The sequence below is a fragment of the Pseudorca crassidens genome, chromosome 8 (assembly GCF_039906515.1).
Source record: "Pseudorca crassidens isolate mPseCra1 chromosome 8, mPseCra1.hap1, whole genome shotgun sequence".
Taxonomy (NCBI): domain Eukaryota; kingdom Metazoa; phylum Chordata; class Mammalia; order Artiodactyla; family Delphinidae; genus Pseudorca; species Pseudorca crassidens.
In genome coordinates, this window is record NC_090303.1 from 92598181 (window position 1) to 92615899 (window position 17719).

A 17719-nucleotide genomic window follows, 5' to 3' on the forward strand; every position below is an offset into this window, starting at 1 on the left:
AGTGACTGATAGGACAATTCTGCTGAAGATCATTTACATTTTTTTAACTTTTGTGCCTCAGCCTGGCCCTGGTCCCACCCCTAAGGTGCGTCAGCAGTTTCCAGCGTCTCCCTGTCTCAGCCCTTAGACAAAAGATGTGCCAACCAACTGCAGGCTTCTGCATCACAGCCACCCCACCTTCCCCTGGCAGTGTGCTAAAGGCTCCTCGGTCATTGAGTCCTGGAATGATGAAGCTGGAAGGGGCAACACACATCCTCTATCCCCCATTGAATAAACTGGTGTCTGCAATTGATTATCTTTTTGGAGATACCTGGAAATAGAGCAAATAAAAGCAGCAGAGCCAAAATTAATATTTATTTCCTTTTATTAGATAATCTCAAATGGAGCTTGGAGAAGAACAGGAAGGAATACAACTACTGAATTATAAGAAGTTGAGCTTACGTTATTCAACAAAATTTATCCAATGTATCAGCATATCAAGCAGTCAGCTAGGTATCTGGGGTGGCACAGTGAACAAGACAGGTTGACTCAGCTCTCATGGAGCTCACATTCTAATGCGGAAAGCAGACAACACCAGGTTGGACAGATGCTTAAAATGAACAAAGCAAGGCGCAAAGTGTTTTAAAAACCAGAGATCCGGGAGGCAAGCAACCCATTTAATCTATAGAAGGACTCCTTATGGAGGTTAGTAAGCTAATCTAAAGATGCTAGGTGTTAACTGAGTGGTTCTCACTGTGGTATTTTAGAAATTGACGGATTGTTGGCTTCACAATAATTGCGGACTTTTACTGGCATTGAGTGGATGTAGCTAGGGAAAACAGATGCCCTGCAGTGTATGGGTTAGTCCCACACAAAGAATTATTCGGTACCCTATACGACTTTCTAATGTCCTGTTGGACATTTATGTAGGACTTACAGCTCGCCTGAGAAAATATAATTCCTTTTTTCCTCTTAGACAATCTGTAATTTGTCTTGTCCTATTATCCTTATTTCAATTAACGTAACTACGCTCTTTCCCTTACCACGTACAGAGAAGGTATATGGTCTGTTATGACTTACCCTAATACTGGTTTTCATTCTGGTGTCACCCATACTAATAATCTTTCCTTCTCCTGTACTTCTTTACAGGAAATAGCCTCTGATCGACTCTTAAATCCAGACCTATTCACTATAAGTAGAAGTAGGTATCTATCTCATGATGTCGTATAGCGTGGTCATGCTGAGCATTTACACACTGATATTCATTTTATCTTTATTACAAACTTCTTTCCTTCTGTTTCTCCATTATAATAGATAGGGCAGTAAATTCATTTCTTAAGAAATTCATGTAGATTATAGTATCTGAATCATCTCAGGACAGCAAAGGGGATGTTACAAATTGCTCTGAAAGAGGTGAATAGATCTGATAGGGTTTGTGGTTGCCACCATAGTGGCAGTGGGGGAGAGGGCGCTACTGGCATTTAGTACGTGAGAGCCAAGTATGCTGAATATATTGCAATACGTTGGACAGCTCCTCACAATAAGTAATTATTCTGCATGCTATACGAAGTTTGAATGTCTCACTAGACATTCGTGTATGACCTAGAGCTCGCCTGCAAGAATATAGTTATTTCCTCATTTTCTCCATTTCGACAATCTGTAGAGTTTCTCTTTTTTTAAGTTTATTTTATTTTATTATTTTTTTTTAATTTTTAAATTTTTTTGGCTGCACTACACAGCATGTGGGATCTTAGTTCCCCAACCAGAGATCGAACTACTGCCCCCTGCATTGGAAGCACGGAGTCCTAACCACTGGACCACCAGGGAAGTCCCTAGATTTTCTTGCATAGTATCTTCATTTCAGTTAAGGTGGTTTCGTTCTTTCTCTTATAGAAATAAGTATTATCATATGCAGATAAGTTACTGTATCACTAGTTTTTTTTTTTTTTGTATCACTAGTTTTGATTCCAATGTCCACTCGTATCCCTGCTTTTTTATTTTCCCGTACTTCTTTATGCAGAATAGCTTCTGATCTCCTACCTTCTTTTAAGTTCAAATTTATTCTTTATAAGTAGATGTAAACGTCTGACTACTTAATGAGGTCTTGTAGTATAGTTGTGCCCAAGTTATGTACCTTTCATCCCCTTTTATGTTGATATTAATTTTATTTAATTTTTACTTTCCTTCTAAAATTGTTTATAGGTAGAGTATATTACCACTGAATTGCATTTTGAGGATAATGAAGAGGATGTTACAAAGTATTTGTCATTAAAAAAAAAAAAAAAAAGGCAGGAATGCTGGGTGAGAACCACCGAGCTAGGTTAAAAGGGGCACCGAAGAACTGAAAGAAAGCCAGGGTGACTGTGAAAGAAAATAAATGAGAGGATAGGGAAGGGAGAGAGCCTCTGGAGCCATGATGATGATTTTGAACTTTATTCTAAAGGCATGATCAGATTTGTGTTTTGAAAGTAAAAAGTTTTAAATTCTTGCTGCTAAGCAAAGAACAACTTAAAAGGCGACAAAGAGATATTTAAAGAGGAAAACATGGGAACTGCTTAGATGTGCAGGGGGAGGGAAAGAAAGGATGACTTCTGCATTTCTGCTTGAGCAGATGTTTTTCTGGGGGAAAAACTGATTTGTTTGAGATAGGCAGATGGAGAGCTCAATTGTGGACATGCTGAATTAGAGATGGCTGTGAAAGATCCAGCTAGAGATGTCCAGTGGGCAGTCGGACAGAGTTGGATACATAGCATCTCTACAATGTGAGGGTCCAGATCAGGAAGTGAAAACTCCAAAACAGAAGCTACCATGAAAAAAATAAGCGAATGAAAATATTTTCGGCAAGCCTCTCAAAAAATAACCCTACCCTAAAACGTATCTTATACATTTGTTACTGTTGGAGCCCTTTAAAGCCAAGGAGCTGTAGAGATCTCTGCACTGCTCTAAAATCTAATATAAAATCAGCTCTAATGCTAATTAATTTTTATAACATACCTGCTGGAAGGAACTGTAACAGGAAATGTTGGCGACTCCTATGCAACGTTGAAAACGAAAATTGGAAGGAAAACCCTGATTCGTAATAAGAAAGGAACTCTTGTTCCAGGCACCTCAGCTGCTCTAAAAACTGATTGTGCTGCAATTCCACACAATCCGTCATATTTAGAAAAAGAAGCCCCTAGCAGGTGCGAGGCTTGTTTGGGGCACTGTTCTCTTCGTTCTGATTCTGTCTCACTAGGAAACTCATCTCACCTGCTTAGGGGCCCGTCCGTCAGCAGAGGGCCCTGCTCCTCATTTCCTGACGAGCCTCAACTGCCACAGGGAACGACTACAACAGCTCTCAGATTTCTCAGTCGTGCTTGTGTGAATCTGGTTACTGCAACTCAGTCCCCCCAAGATACCAACCAACACTTCATGAAAGTCTGACCTGAAAAAAGCCTTCTCTGTAATCATATTAGTTAGAATATAAATGTCTACTTTGCCGTAATTTCGTAGAGCCCAAATGGGCAGTTAACTCCAGTTGGTTGCTTCTCTCTGAGCCCCACTTAGCAGCTTTTTTTATTGAATTTCAGAAAGAGTCAACCTGGATGGAGTGTCCTAAATAAACGCAGAGATAAAGAAATGCATGCCCCCAAATCAGTTTCACCACAAAGAAAAGGTATAATACTGCAGTTATGTCCGTGCTAGCATTTAAATTGCCCTTACATTTTTTCCCCAGTGTATCCCTAAGAATTTTCCGCCAACTTTTCACCATCTTCCATCCAAGATTTGCTTGTACTGTCTTATGTCTTTATTTCAATAGGCATTTTTAGATTTCTCTCAAATTTCCCAAATTAATTTTCTTTCAATTTAACCAAAACAAAACCATGTCATGCAATAAACTAAAAGAGTAGTTGGGAGAGAAAGTTTGCTGCAATTACAAAAGTTTTAGAAGTGAGCCTTTACCAGTTACATCTAAGGCAGTGATTCCCAAACTTTAGACACGTTTCAATCCTCTTCCTGGCTCTTATCCCCAGAAAAAGTGATTTCGTTGGAATGGGGTGAAATCTGGACAGTGGAATGTTTTAGAGCTTCCCAGATGATTCAGATGTGCAGCAAAGTTTGGGAACCACTGATCAAAGGCATTTATAGGAGAGGAAATGTACGTTTAACTATTATCTGGGGCAGTCTGGTTCTATAAGTGAACAGAATAGTTATGGCATCCTTTATGATGCTGTAACCAACATTTCTAACTAATCACGCAGGCTTTGTCTGTTTCCGTATATTCAATCACATATTCTGGGTAAATCTGATCTTTCTGAGGGATGACAAAAACAGAGGGATTCAACCTTGTATCCACACAGCTGTCATACCGCAGAGGAGGGCTCATGTAAGCCTTATGTCCTTCAATAAAATCTCCAACCAGGACTCGGGCTACAAACATAACGATGTTTTTGGGATCACACAGGCAATTTTTATGGGAATTAATGGCATCTTTTGTGAAGTAATTTCCTAGAAATAATCAGAAAAAGAAAAAGGTTAAGAATTATTATAAAAGAAGATATACAGTTTATAAGATTATTTACACATAATCCCGTGATAGGCATTGACCAAGTATATATGTCAGCAATAGCTTACTGATACTTATAACTTTCCTTTGTACTTAAAAAAATGTTCATTATGCAAGTAAACTTGAATACAGTGTGTAACCCTACTGAAATAACAGAAACATCTGCTACTCTGCAGGATTCACAGGTATGGGGTTAAGCCACCGGATACAATGAGCAACTGCTGATATCACAGTGGCCCAATTCATGCAAGGCAAGTTGAATTGTAACTGATAAACCAAAGATACTCTAACAGAGTATTATACTGTGTACATTCTAAGGAGGAAAAGTCATTTACTACTATGGGAAGGTTCTGGAAAAAGGGAAAATGGGGACGAGATGTAGCACGAGCAAACAACTGAGCCTGGCAGAGCTCTTCAGACAGTTGATCCGTCGCCTCAATTCTAAAACAACCTCTGATAATCACTGATGTTTCCAAACGCAGCAGATCAACAACCATGTCCTGACAAATTAAAATTTCCTGTTTTTATTTTTATTATTGCCCAATGTTTTTCTGCCCTTTAAAGGAGTATATATTGCAAATTCTGATTTTTCTATGCAAAAATGAATAAGTAAAATGAATTTGCTGTATTTACGAGGACACATGTTTAATACATTTTTCTTTTCTTTTGCTTGGTGTTATTATTGATTTTTTTTTCATAATGAAGATGTTTGAATTCCAGAAATATTGCTTATCCTGAATAAGTCAGATACAGGCCATTCTGGGTAAATGATGTTCAGCTATATTTAGAATTAAAAACTAAAAGTCTGGCTATACTGACCTACCATTTACACTCCCACTCTCCTTCCCAAACACAGTTAATGGCCTGGTGGGAATACTCTCACACTTGTTTCTATGTATTTACATAGACATATGTACATACACTCTGATAAGTTTTATGTTTATTTGTTCCTAAATGGGATCATGCTATATGAATTGTTCTACAACTTTTTTTCCTACTTTAGTCCAAGAAATCTTGCTATGTCAGTACATCTAACCCCAACTCATTCTTTTTAATGGCTGTATAGGATTCCACTGTAAGAATGCATCATAATTTAATTTAATTAATCCTGAAATTAACTGATGAAAATGTAGGTTGGTTTCACTTTTTTTTGTCTATTACCAGTCATACTTCTACATAAATGCTAAAATATCCTAGTAAATATACCTTTGAGAACCCATGTAAATATTTCTGTAGAACAGACTGCAAAACTATAGGGGCTGAGTCATAGGATATGAGCATATTAAAGTTTGATATCACAAGCCGCCCTCTAAAAGTAATCTAAAAATGTTACCACCAATAATAAAATCCTGTTTTCTCCACATCCTTGCCAACATTGGATATTATCTATCCTTTTAATTTTTGTCAATATACTGGGCAAAAAGATCTGATTTTAATATGCATTTTCTGAAGACTAGTATACTGAGCATCTTTTCATATGCTTATTGGCATATTTCATATATGCCAATATATGAACTGCTTTTTCATCTTTTTTTTCTCTGAGCTGCTTTTTCATCTTTTTTTTTTCCTGTTGTGTTGTCTTTTTCTTACCGATGTGTGACCAAAACAAGCTTAAATTCAAGAACTAGTAGGTCCATCAAGATCTTTTTACAGTCTTATGCAGTGAGCCAATAGGTACTTGGAAAATGACCAGGGATACAAACAAAAGTCAACCCACCACATTTCTACTGTGCCACCCACTCCTCTCTGTGCCAAAGATGCTCCTTCAGCTGCATTCTGTACTGCTCTGTTATAGCCTCCGCAAGCAAACTAGGACTAGAGGCTGTGCCCTCTTTTTTTTTTTTTTGGCGGTACGCGGGCCTCTCACTGCTGTGGCCTCTCCCGTTGCGGAGCACAGGCTCCGTGGCCATGGCTCACGGGCCTAGCCGCTCCACGGCATGTGGGATCTTCCTGGACCGGGGCACGAACCCGTGTCCCCTGCATCGGCAGGCGGACTCTCAACCACTGTGCCACCAGGGAAGCCCCATACTTCATTTCCTAAGTGTCTACAAAGAGCAATTCCTCATATGTCAATTTCTAGAACTTCTAAACAATTCAACCTGTTTTGGAATGAAATCTTTCTAAAGCATACACACCTCTCTGATTTTAAAAAAAACAGAACAAACTCATTTTACCCTTTATTTTACTAATACCTCAGATGCAGATATTAATTCTGACATATGGTGTTATAACAGGGGGATGCCCTGTTGAGTTACTAAGGTGGATAGAGCTGTTTTCTCCTATACTAATGACACCAGCATGAGAAAAAAAAATGGTGTTTGTGCCTTGCAGATCATTTTTCCTCCTTCTCCACTTAACAGCTATTAACTTCCTTCTTGCTGCCTGCCTGTAGTATCTCTTTATTCCCACTCCACACACGTGCTGGGCTGAGAAAGAAAACACTGTTATTGGCATAAGACTAAATGGATTCTGGGGAGCTCCCGAGGATAAACATACATGATCTTTGGCACAGAAATTTTATGGCAACATGGGCTACTTATACACAGTTGTTCACTCTTTCAGACCCTGAGTGACATTCCAGAATGCTAACATTTACAGATAAGTGAATTCCAGTTATGCATGTAAAAGGTGTAAATAGTATGGAATTACTGGTAAAAACAGATTTGACTTAAAGCAATTGGAATTAGCCATAAAACCTATTTTCGACATTCAGGGATAGCTGTACATATGTCTTAATGGCACTGAGTTTTTTTTTACAGTTGTTCAATTAAATTTTTTCTATCTTCTAAGAAAGTCTGAGTGCTAATATGATTATTTTTGTTTATCAATGATAACTGAATGAAGAATGACTCTTTCTACAGGCATTATAGATCTTTGGAGGACATTTTTATCATTCTCCATTGAGAAAAGAGTAACCATCACCCTAAATAACTGATTTTTAAAAGAAAGCATCCGGCTTTTTTTCCTCTTCTTTTCTTTTTTTATGGAACGCTTCACGAATTTGCGTGTCATCCCTGAGCAGGCACCATGCTCGTCGTCTCTGTATCGTTCCAATTTTACTATATGTGCTGCTGGAGCGAGCACAGCATCAGTTGTTTTTAAATCATGCTTATATAATCTGGAGTCTACATAAGCTTAAATGATCCAAACCAAAGACCCAACCTTTTAGCCCACTCTCCTAAGACCTGGACTCTGTCTTGTTGCAAATACCCCTTTCAAGGAACAGATCCTTTGAAACCCAACATCCTCTTCCCTCCTTCTGCCACTGCGTGGCTGTAGGCCACCCTCATTTCTAGCCGGGACTCCTGAAACAACCTAATTGTTCTCTCCACCTGCAATCCTGGTCCTGCCCATTCTCTTCACACTGTAGCCAGAGACATGTCATTTCTTTCCTAAAGCCATTGGTGGTTTGCAGTTGTCCTCAGGATAAAATCCATCATCCCTTTAGCATGGCTTGCAAGGTCTTTAAGAATCTGACCCCAACCTACGGCTACCACCTCATCTTTCGTCACTGTCACCACACCTTAAGTGTGCTGTGCTGTGCTGTCCACAGCCTCCCTGGCCTTTGTCAATCTCTCGTCTTCATAAACACTCTTCTCTCAACTTTTTTTTTTTTTTTTTTTGCATAGCTAGCTTTTGTTTGTCCTAGAGATCACACTTAGCTAGCTTTTGTTTGTCCTAGAGATCACACTTAGACTTCACAATGTGCTGATTTTCTAGAGTCTGCTTTGATTCATTTTTTCATTCATTCAGTATAACTGATATAATGGGATAACACTGTCAAAAATATTATGCTTTTTTCCTTCCAATTCTTTATACACAACTATCCTTCATTTAGCCAGACACATACTTTGCCTCAAAGAGAATTAGAATCTTGGAAGGAATATATAAGGAGAAAGAATTATGATCAGCTTTTGATTACCAAAATAGGACCTAGAAATACATGGCAAAAAATGGCAGACTTTGTTAACTAGAAAGAACTCTGAATAAGACCAGGAGAAGGAACCCTCTCCCAGTTGAGAGTCAAAAAGGGCCAACTTGCCTCTGACTCAGGCTTTCAGGGACCTACGGTCTGGGCCCAGAGGGTGGTCAGTGGCTAAAAGTCAGAGATGACAGGGGAGTCCAGGAGCAGAGGAATGCGTGTGTCGCACTCCCCGGTCGAACACCAACATTCCAATGCCCTGGAGACTCTTTGGAGTTTTCTACATAGACACTCAGATTATCTTGACATTTTTGTTTCCTTCTTTCTAACCATTTGGCATCTTGAGGTACCTGGGTGGCAGAATCTTGCACCCTGGATCCTAAACATGTTCCCTGACCATATACATGACCCGTCTAGGGTCTTGAATCCAGCTGGTATCAGGACAGGTCCTTCCTTGAGTAGCCGCCCCCCAAACAAGTGCTTTTTCTAATTTCACTTTGCTTCTGCTTTTTATCCAAATCTGAGTTTTTATAATCTCCTCTGCTGTTAAGGTGGGTGGCTTTCACCTAACTGCTGCAGTTCTTCTCCTCAATCCAGTCTGATCAGTTCTGGGCCACCTTCCAGCCTGTAGGAACTTGCTTACTCACCTGCCTTCCACTCTTCTCCTCTACGTCCTGTTACATGCCTGGTTTCCAACTCCAGTTTATCAAGATGTAACCCAGAGCCCTTCTATCCTTCCAGGCATGTCTTACCACCTCTTACACATAATCATGTATAAATTACACAGACAACAGCCTATCCAGAGGGGTTTCACGTGTGCAACAGGGGTTTTTTTTTTTTCCCTCAGAGAGTAGCCATCTCTTTGAGATCTGCTCCTTGGCCTCTTTTAAGATAACTGCCTGATCTTTTCAAGATTATGGGTCCAGTGGTTCATACCAGTCTATCTAGACCGTATTAACAGCATCATGGGAGGCAGGACTGGAAAGCCAACATTAAAAATAAACACAAACAGGGGCTTCCCTGGTGGCGCAGTGGTTAAGAGTCAGCCTGCTGATGCAGGGGACACGGGTTCAAGCCCTGGTCTGGGAAGATCCCACATGCCGCGGAGCGGCTGGGCCCGTGAGCCACGGCCGCTGAGCCTGCGTGTCCGGAGCCTGTTCTCCGCACTGGGAGAGGCCACAGCGGTGAGAGGCCCGCATGCTGAAAAAAAAAAACACAAAAAACAGAACAAAAACACCCCCTAATTCCATGTAACAAGAGACAGGCCAAGGAGCAGGACCCCTCCCTGACCTTCACAAGGGAGAGTGGCATGGGGAAAGGTTCCTTGAGGAACACCCTGCACGTCCAGAGAACTGCAGGCACCCTCCTCGCCTCTTGCATCCATGCTACACAAAGGCGTATACTTGGCCACGAACAACTCTCCCCTTTCACCAACTTAAAGGAAGAATGACAGCCAGTGAGTAACACTGTCAAGCCATCCAAACACATTTCAGAGCGTTTCAGCACTCTTCTGTTCATAAAAGAGGAGAAACAGACGAAGCATCCAAGAATGTCACTAGTAGAGCCAGTTATGGCCAAGACCCGGGAACACGTATATATATGTATACCGTATTTCCATTCTCTAGGAGAAATATTTGTTTGACTTCTGACATAAGAGACTCATGAGAGGGCTTCCCTGGTGGCGCAGTGGTTGAGAGTCCGCCTGCCGATGCAGGGGACACAGGTTCGTGCCCCGGTCTGGGAAGATCCCATATGCCACGGAGCGGCTGGGCCTGTGAGCCATGGCCGCTGAGCCTGCGTGTCCGGAGCCTGTGCTCCGCAACGGGAGAGGCCACAACAGTGAGAGGCCCCATATACCACAAAAAGAAAAAAGAGACTCATGAGAAACTGATGGGTTTAAATGTCACACCTGTTATATTTCACTCAAGATGGTTACTCCGCTATCTCCAAACATTTCTCAGTAGGTATTAGTGATGTGTTTAAACTTAAGAAACTTAAGAAATGCTCATCTAGTCATTCCCCAGCTTAAAACCCTTCATTAGCTTCCCCTGCCCTGGGGTCAAGTCTATTGCGTGGCCATGTCTTGGACCAATTATTCCTGACTCTATGAGGCTGGTGAACCCCACCTGTTCTTAGGAATACCTCTCCAACCTGTTCAGGTGTCCACAGGGCCTGTTCTTTTCATCTACAGCAGGTGAACATTTGCAATCATTAAATTATGTAAAATAATGGTGTGGGGGGGAGCATGTCTAACTTGTTCACCACTGTGTCCCCAGCATGTAGCACATAGAAGGCACTCAAAAATATTTGTTCACTGACTGATTGGCTTCTTGCTTTTGGGGGGGAGGGGCGTTGAATTTAATCTTAGTTATATGAGTTGAGCCCCCTTTGAAAATGTGATAAACTATTACTTGTTCCCTTAAGATGAGTGATTCTTGGACTTGCCTGGTGGTGCAATGGTTAAGAATCTGCCTGCCAGTGCAGGCGAGACTGGTTCAATCCCTGGTCCAGGAAGATCCCACATGCCAAGGAGCAACTAAGCCTGTGAGCCACAACTACTGAGCCCACATGCTGCCACCATTGAAGCCCACGCGCCTAGAGGCTGTGCTTTGCAACAAGAGAAGCCACCACAATGAGAAGCCCGCGCACCACAACAAAGAGTAGCCCCCGCTCGCTGCAACTAGAGAAAGCCCGTGCACAGCAACGAAGACCCAGCGCAGCCAAAAACAATTTTTTTTTTTTTTTTTGCGGTACGCGGGCCTCTCACTGCTGTGGTCTCTCCCGTTGCAGAGCACAGGCTCCGGACGCGCAGGCTCAGCGGCCATGGCTCACAGGCCTAGCCGCTCTGCGGCATGTGGGATCTTCCCGGACCGGGGCACGAACCCGTGTCCCCTGCATCGGCAGGCGGACTCTCAACCACTGCGCCACCAGGAAAGCCAAAAAAAAAATTTTTTTAAAGAAAGAAAAAAAGATGAGTGATTCTTTGGTTTTTGTTTGGTTGGCTTTTGGGTTTTTGGTTTTTGAGTTGCATGAAGGAATTTAGGAACAAAAAGAAAGAGCTGAAAAGATTTTGTGTGACCACCGGTGTGGCCTGAGATGGGAGAGGCCTCATCTCCCATCTTTGATTAGAACCTAGCAGTGGCAGTAGGATGGGCATAGGTCAGGAAGAGCCATGGCCGGTACTGAGTAGCAATGGTAGACAAAGTCATCAACAAGGGGGAGTACCTTGCAAGATGTATGAGATGCCTTGGTTTCCCCGCCCTGCCCTTCCCGCAAACCACAAATGACAGGAGGGAAGCAGGGCTAAGGTGCAGTAATCAAGTCCCACGGCAATTTCCCACTCTACTTTGGACATTTCAGGTTAACATGAGCTTATTTTCTCTCCATGACTGTAAAAGCCTGGATGTGCTGGTTAATACAAAATAATTACATATATCTCATAACAGGAGCATGTGTAGAGCCTGAGCGATGGTTTCTACTAGTTCGGCTTCTCTATCCCATACAAACCTTTTCCATATTTGGTGTCACAAATTCCATGTATGACCCAGTCAAAATTATTCGCACAGACAGACTCCACATGGGTGCGTCTCACTGCACAAAATAGGATTCGCTCGTCTCTCTTCATCTCCTTTTTCTTCCTAATATAAGAAATGTGAGACTCAGTATCGGGAACATTCCTCCTCCGCTCCCGTTAATAACATTAATCTCAACTAAAGTCTAATCATCTTAAAATTTTATTCTGCTAGCTTTCAGAATGGAGCTACTAACATTAAGGCAACAGCTGTAAAAAAGAAATATATGAAAACTTTTAAATGATAGACACATGAAAGCATTTAATTGTAAAGCTGCAGCTGAAAGAGAGAAGCTTGAGTGGACACAACGAAAACACAACTAGAGATTGAAGAAACTGCTGACTACTAAAATGAACCAGTGAATGTAAATCTTAAAAGACAGATCTTCACTAATCCATTCAAACTTTATGTCAAGACACCTGATAATGTGGCCACCAACCTCTCAAAAGCCTTCAAGAGCTTTGCGTTCCGGATCTTCCTTATCTTTTCAATCTTGAAATTTTTCATGGAAGCTTTGAAATGCTCACTCACTTTGGCATATTCCAGGGAGTCATTATTGATCTCAAACAACTAAAAAAATTTAAAAATATATAAGTGTGAAGCAGGAAACATTTAAGGCATGATATGTCCACATGTATGGCTGCCTGTGCCACGGAGTATCCTTGCCAGGCCTCTGACAGCAGACGGGATAAGCTGGCTGAGGCCTTCCACATCTGGCAGTCCATTCCGGCAATGAACTAGATGGCATGGAGCCCGTCTGTTCAGGCTGACTTCAGGCTAACAGAGCATTATGCCTGAAGGCAAACGGAGCGTCCCCACCCCATCCCCAGGTATGTGACTTAGTTAGTCCAATGACCTGGTGAGTTCCCTGCCTAAGGCCAGTGCAGGGGCAGAGGCATTGGAGGTACCCAAGGAGCCCAAGCAGAGCTGCCTGCACCCAAAGCTGGAGTCTGATGTGGAGGCTAAATGATCCAGGAAGAGTCTCGCCCCAAGCAGGCGAGGTGATGAGGTAAGGCACACTTCAACTCCCATAGAAACTTGTTTGTTAACTCCAACTAACGACAAGTCGCTTTTACTGTGAGTTCCAGTTTTCTCATCTGTAAGGTAGGGAATCGAATATCTATTTTACAAGTTTGTTGTGAGGATCTATCCCAAGGAGATCGTGTATGCCTGGACTCTGGAAACAGAGTGCCCTGGAGAAGACTTGTTCTCTGGGAAAGTGGCACATGACACAATCACCATTTAGATGTCAGCCTTTGCATCTTGATTCAAGGGTTTTGCAGAAGCGATTCACTCACTCCTTCACTCATTCATTCATTCAAATACACACATTTGTAGCAAAGTACTTTGTCCCATCTTTAAACAATTCACCCACTAAAAAGTAAAAACCAAGTACCTCATAGCCAGTTGAGGATGAGGTGCACGTGCCCCGTTGAGGACTAAATACCGAGGTGAAAGGCTCTGGTTGGGTCCTCACCTGCTGATGGCTGCAAACAAGACAGAAAGAAATTCACCTGGCTCCCCGTTTCATGTGCCCAAATCACCTTCTGTGCTTAACTTCAACGAAGGTGAGGTTCCTCAGAAAACTTCCCCTTTGTATCTTCTTTGGACTACATCCCTGCATATTCCTAGTACACACATATCAGTAATCATGCTTTTAAAAAAGGTGGTAATCATTCATAATTTGGTAAATTGTTATTTTCCCATTGATTTAAAATGTAAAAGCCTTGACTCTTTTTTACATTTCTGCTTAACCTTCAAAGGTCCTAATGTGTTAGCATTAAGTTTGTCTTACAGTTTCTTTGTCAAGTGATAAACACTAAAATAGGGGTATAGGGGAAAGAATCCTGCCTTTCCTGGATGAACTGTATTTCAGAGTAACCATACACGTGGATGTTCTCTACTAACATGTACAATACATAGGGATTTATTGTACAATTTTAAGTTTGAAATTTTCCATAATGAGAAAATTAAATTTTTAAAAATGCTTTAAGGAAAAAAACTCTTTAAAGACCCCCTTCTGGGGCTTCCCTGGTGGTGCAGTGGTTGAGAGTCCGCCTGCCTATGCAGGGGACACAGGTTCGTGCCCCGGTCTGGGAGGATCCCGCATGCTGCGGAGCGGCTGGGCCCATGAGCCATGGCCGCTGAGCCTGCGCGTCCAGAGCCTGTGCTCAGCAACGGGAGAGGCCACCACAGTGAGAGGCCCGCATACCGCAAAAAAAAAAAAAAAAAAAAAATACCGCCTTCTGTAAAATGAAGATTCTTTTGGCATGAAAGAAATTGGCCCCAATTTATATTTTAAGCTCTGATTTCCATACTATGCTAGTATAGTGCAGAACAAATTCAATTAATACGTTGTAAGGTGCTCATCAACAACGGTATAGTTCATTTCTCTTTGGGCTGTTCAGAATAATACTCACAGCCCTTAGTCTGTCCTAAAGCAGTGTGTCCCCTCTGGGCTCATGACAGCAAGATTCAAGCTGGTTCTCTCCACAGCCGCCCACGAACAGTTTTCTCAATTCATTTTATTCACTCACTCACTTAGCTGACTATTTAGTATCACTACGTACCATTCATCATACAGAATATTTCAAGAGCTTTGAGGAGCTGATATTTGTGGAGGGGAGGGAAGAGGTGGAGGATTATGCTAGGGGAGACAGGTGGGAGTGTACTTGACGCCTCTCAACACTGCGATATTTTTACTTTATTCATTTGAATGTTAAAAGAACTGGAGGGAAGCTTAGCTGGCTAGGCTGATCCGATTCTAATTCTTGGGAGTTGGAATTAAGAAATTCAGAGAAAATTGGGTAGTAGCGGCAGAAGGTACAGCTGAAGGGATATAAAGATTGGAATAGAGTCCGCCTGCCGATGCAGGGGACACAGGTTCGTGCCCCCGTCCGGGAAGATCCCACATGCCGCGGAGCGGCTGGGCCCGTGAGCCATGGCCGCTGAGCCTGTGCGCGTCCGGAGCCTGTGATCCGCAGCGGGGGAGGCCACAACAGTGAGAGGCCCGCGTACCACCGCAAAAAAAAAAAAAAAAAAAAAAGATTGGAATAATGAGGTTAAAATTGTCAAGCATTAGCCAGAGAAAAGTCTTAGGAGATATAAAGACAGATATGCACATAGATACAGATAAGGTTGCTGAGTCTCTTAGCAGGGGAATAAGAATAAGAAGAAAAGCAGCTAAGATATACTTGACAAATGTACTAGGATCAAGCCCATGTTACAGATGCGGGGGATGCAGAGTGATTAGTTTGTCCAAATGCACACAACTAATAAGCAGCAGGCAGAAGCTGAGCCTAGACATGTAGCTCCAGAGTCCGGCCGTTAACCTGGTCACAGGCAAAGATCTGTGACCCCAGGCTGCTCAGGCCCTAAAGCAGCACTTGGACCCAACTCCCGGTCCTAAGGCCCTCAGAGAGCTCAGCTCCCCAGCCTTGGCTTGTAAAACGTTGTTTTCCCTACTACACCACGTTTATCCCTTTTGTAACTTCCCGTTTCCATGGAATACCTTAATTCTTACAACCAAAAGGACCTAATTAGAACACAGACTTCACACCTGCCTCGACGTCTGTTTTACATAATCACTCATCACCCAGGAAAAAAAAAATCCAACTCCAAAAATGTTCATGAGCAATGTAGGTTTGACTGAGTTTCATGAGCAGACAGAGGCGTCACACTGAATCCCCACAGCAAAATTTCCTTTACAAATCCCCTTTCATCAACTTTATCTTTCCCCAAAGCCTTTGCTCAGGCAGCTACCACATCCCTTTTTTTCTCTCCATTTCTTTCTCAGCCTCCCACCCCTATAAATGCACTCAACAAAACTAAAGATATCCAGAAGAACCCATAGCAAAACAAAAACCCAGTAATTGTGCATTTGATTCTTTCCTGGGAACAACCAGCCGTTCCCAGCTGAAGAAGCTGAGCCCAGAGTAAGAGATCTGCCCAAAGTCCCCCAGGAATTGGAGGGAAAGACAGACTTCCTGCTCTAGAATTCTTTCAGTCATGCTGTACCGCTTAGCAAGTACCTCACTCATCGTTAAAGCAAAAGGAAATTGCAGTGTTATGTGAGCAGGAACATTTCAGAAAACAGGGTCCAGATTCATGAGCGACTCAACGAGGTCAACGTGTTAACATCTCAAACGTGTGCCGGCAAGCAGCGTTCCAGACACTCACACTTGTCCATGTTTCACCTGCTCCACATCCCAGTAAGACACAAACGTCGGCCTTCTGACGATATCCTTTTGGGTCTTGGAAGCTATGTTTGTCTGAATCATCCCTTTAGACAGAAAAAACAAAACACAAATCAAGAATCAGTCCTAGGAAATGATTTATTGTTATTTTTCAGAGGCTAGTAACACAGCAAATATTCATGACTCAACTGTACATGTAAGAATCGAGAAAATCCTTTTGGATGGAAATTACTCATGATAAAAACTTGTATTCTTCACTGCCCTTAGTATAAGACCCAGAAAACAAAGAGGTAAATGAGCACTCCTGAATTAATCTAATCTTTAAATCAAAGTCAGGTGGTAAAGAGAGCCAGGGCAGCCAGATTACGTCACCCATGACAGGCTTCAACGATTATGGGTTGGAATGTGGTAGCTATATCTTAGAAGTTTTTTCCTTCCTCAAATGTGAAATGTCATTTTCAATTCACACATGTTGTACACCTAAGTCTAAGCTGCAGGCAGCATGAGCTCTTTAAAAAGTAAATCATCGTACATTGCTAGTGAAAGTATAAAACGGTGCAACCACTTTAGAAAACAATTTGGTAGTTTCTTATAAAGTTAAACATACACTGCCCATGCAATCCAACAATCCCACTCCTTAGTATTTATCCAAGAGAAATGAAAAGCTACATCCACACGAGAACTTGCGTTTGAATGTTCCTAGTAGCATTATTACAAGAACCAAAAAGTGAAAACAACCCAAATACCCATCAACAGGTTAATGGCTAAACAAACCATGGTATATCCATTTTTTTAAAAATTTATTTTATTTATTTATCTTTGGCTGTGTTGGGTCTTTGTTGCTGAGCGAGGGCTTTCTCTAGTTGTGGCGAGCAGGGGCTACTCTTGGTTGCTGTGCGTGGGCTTCTCATTGCGGTGGCTTCTCTTGTTGCACAGCACGGGCTCTAGGCGTGCGGGCTCAGTAGTTGTAGCTCGCGGGCTCTAGAGCACAGGCTCAGTAGTTGTGGCGCAGGGGTTTAGTTGCTCCGTGGCATGTGGGATCTTCCCGGACCAGGGCTCAAACCTGTGTCCCCTGCATTGGCAGGCAGATTCTTAACCACTGTGCCACCAGGGAAGCCCCATGGTATATCCTTACAATGGAATATTACTCAGCAGTGAAAAGGGAAGGACTATCTATATGCAACAACATAGATGAGTGAAGAACAGTATTCTGAGTGAGAGAAGAGAGCCATATGCAGAGTACACACTACAAGGTTCTATGTATATGGAATTCTATGTATATGGAAACTAATCTATAGTGACAAAGTAAACTGGTTGCAGAGGAGAGACCGATTGCAAAGGGGCATAAGGAAACTTTTTGGATCAATGGGAGCGTTCTAGATCTTGATTAGAATAGTATTTGCACTCACTTGTCAGCAGTCATCCAACTGCACACTTAAAATGGGTGCATCTTATTGCAGCAATTACGCCTCAGTACAGTTTTACATCAACATCAACAAAACAA

General features: G+C 42.2%; 1 protein-coding gene and 1 non-coding gene across 2 annotated transcripts in view; both read right to left on the minus strand.

The window, feature by feature from the left end:
- Positions 1–346: 346 nt before the first annotated feature.
- Positions 347–17719, minus strand: part of ZC3HAV1 (zinc finger CCCH-type containing, antiviral 1) — a 67489-nt gene continuing 50116 nt past the window's right edge. The window contains exons 9-13 of the mRNA XM_067747145.1: positions 16199–16301; positions 13416–13506; positions 12459–12589; positions 11955–12085; positions 347–4467 (exon numbers count right to left, since the gene is read on the minus strand). Of these exons, the coding sequence (XP_067603246.1) occupies positions 4205–4467; positions 11955–12085; positions 12459–12589; positions 13416–13506; positions 16199–16301 (719 nt within the window). The 3' untranslated portion in view covers positions 347–4204. The remainder of the gene's footprint in view (positions 4468–11954; positions 12086–12458; positions 12590–13415; positions 13507–16198; positions 16302–17719) is intronic.
- On the minus strand, positions 7503–7609 carry LOC137229624 (U6 spliceosomal RNA). The gene has a single exon (XR_010945778.1). It is a non-coding gene; the product is annotated as a U6 spliceosomal RNA (small nuclear RNA).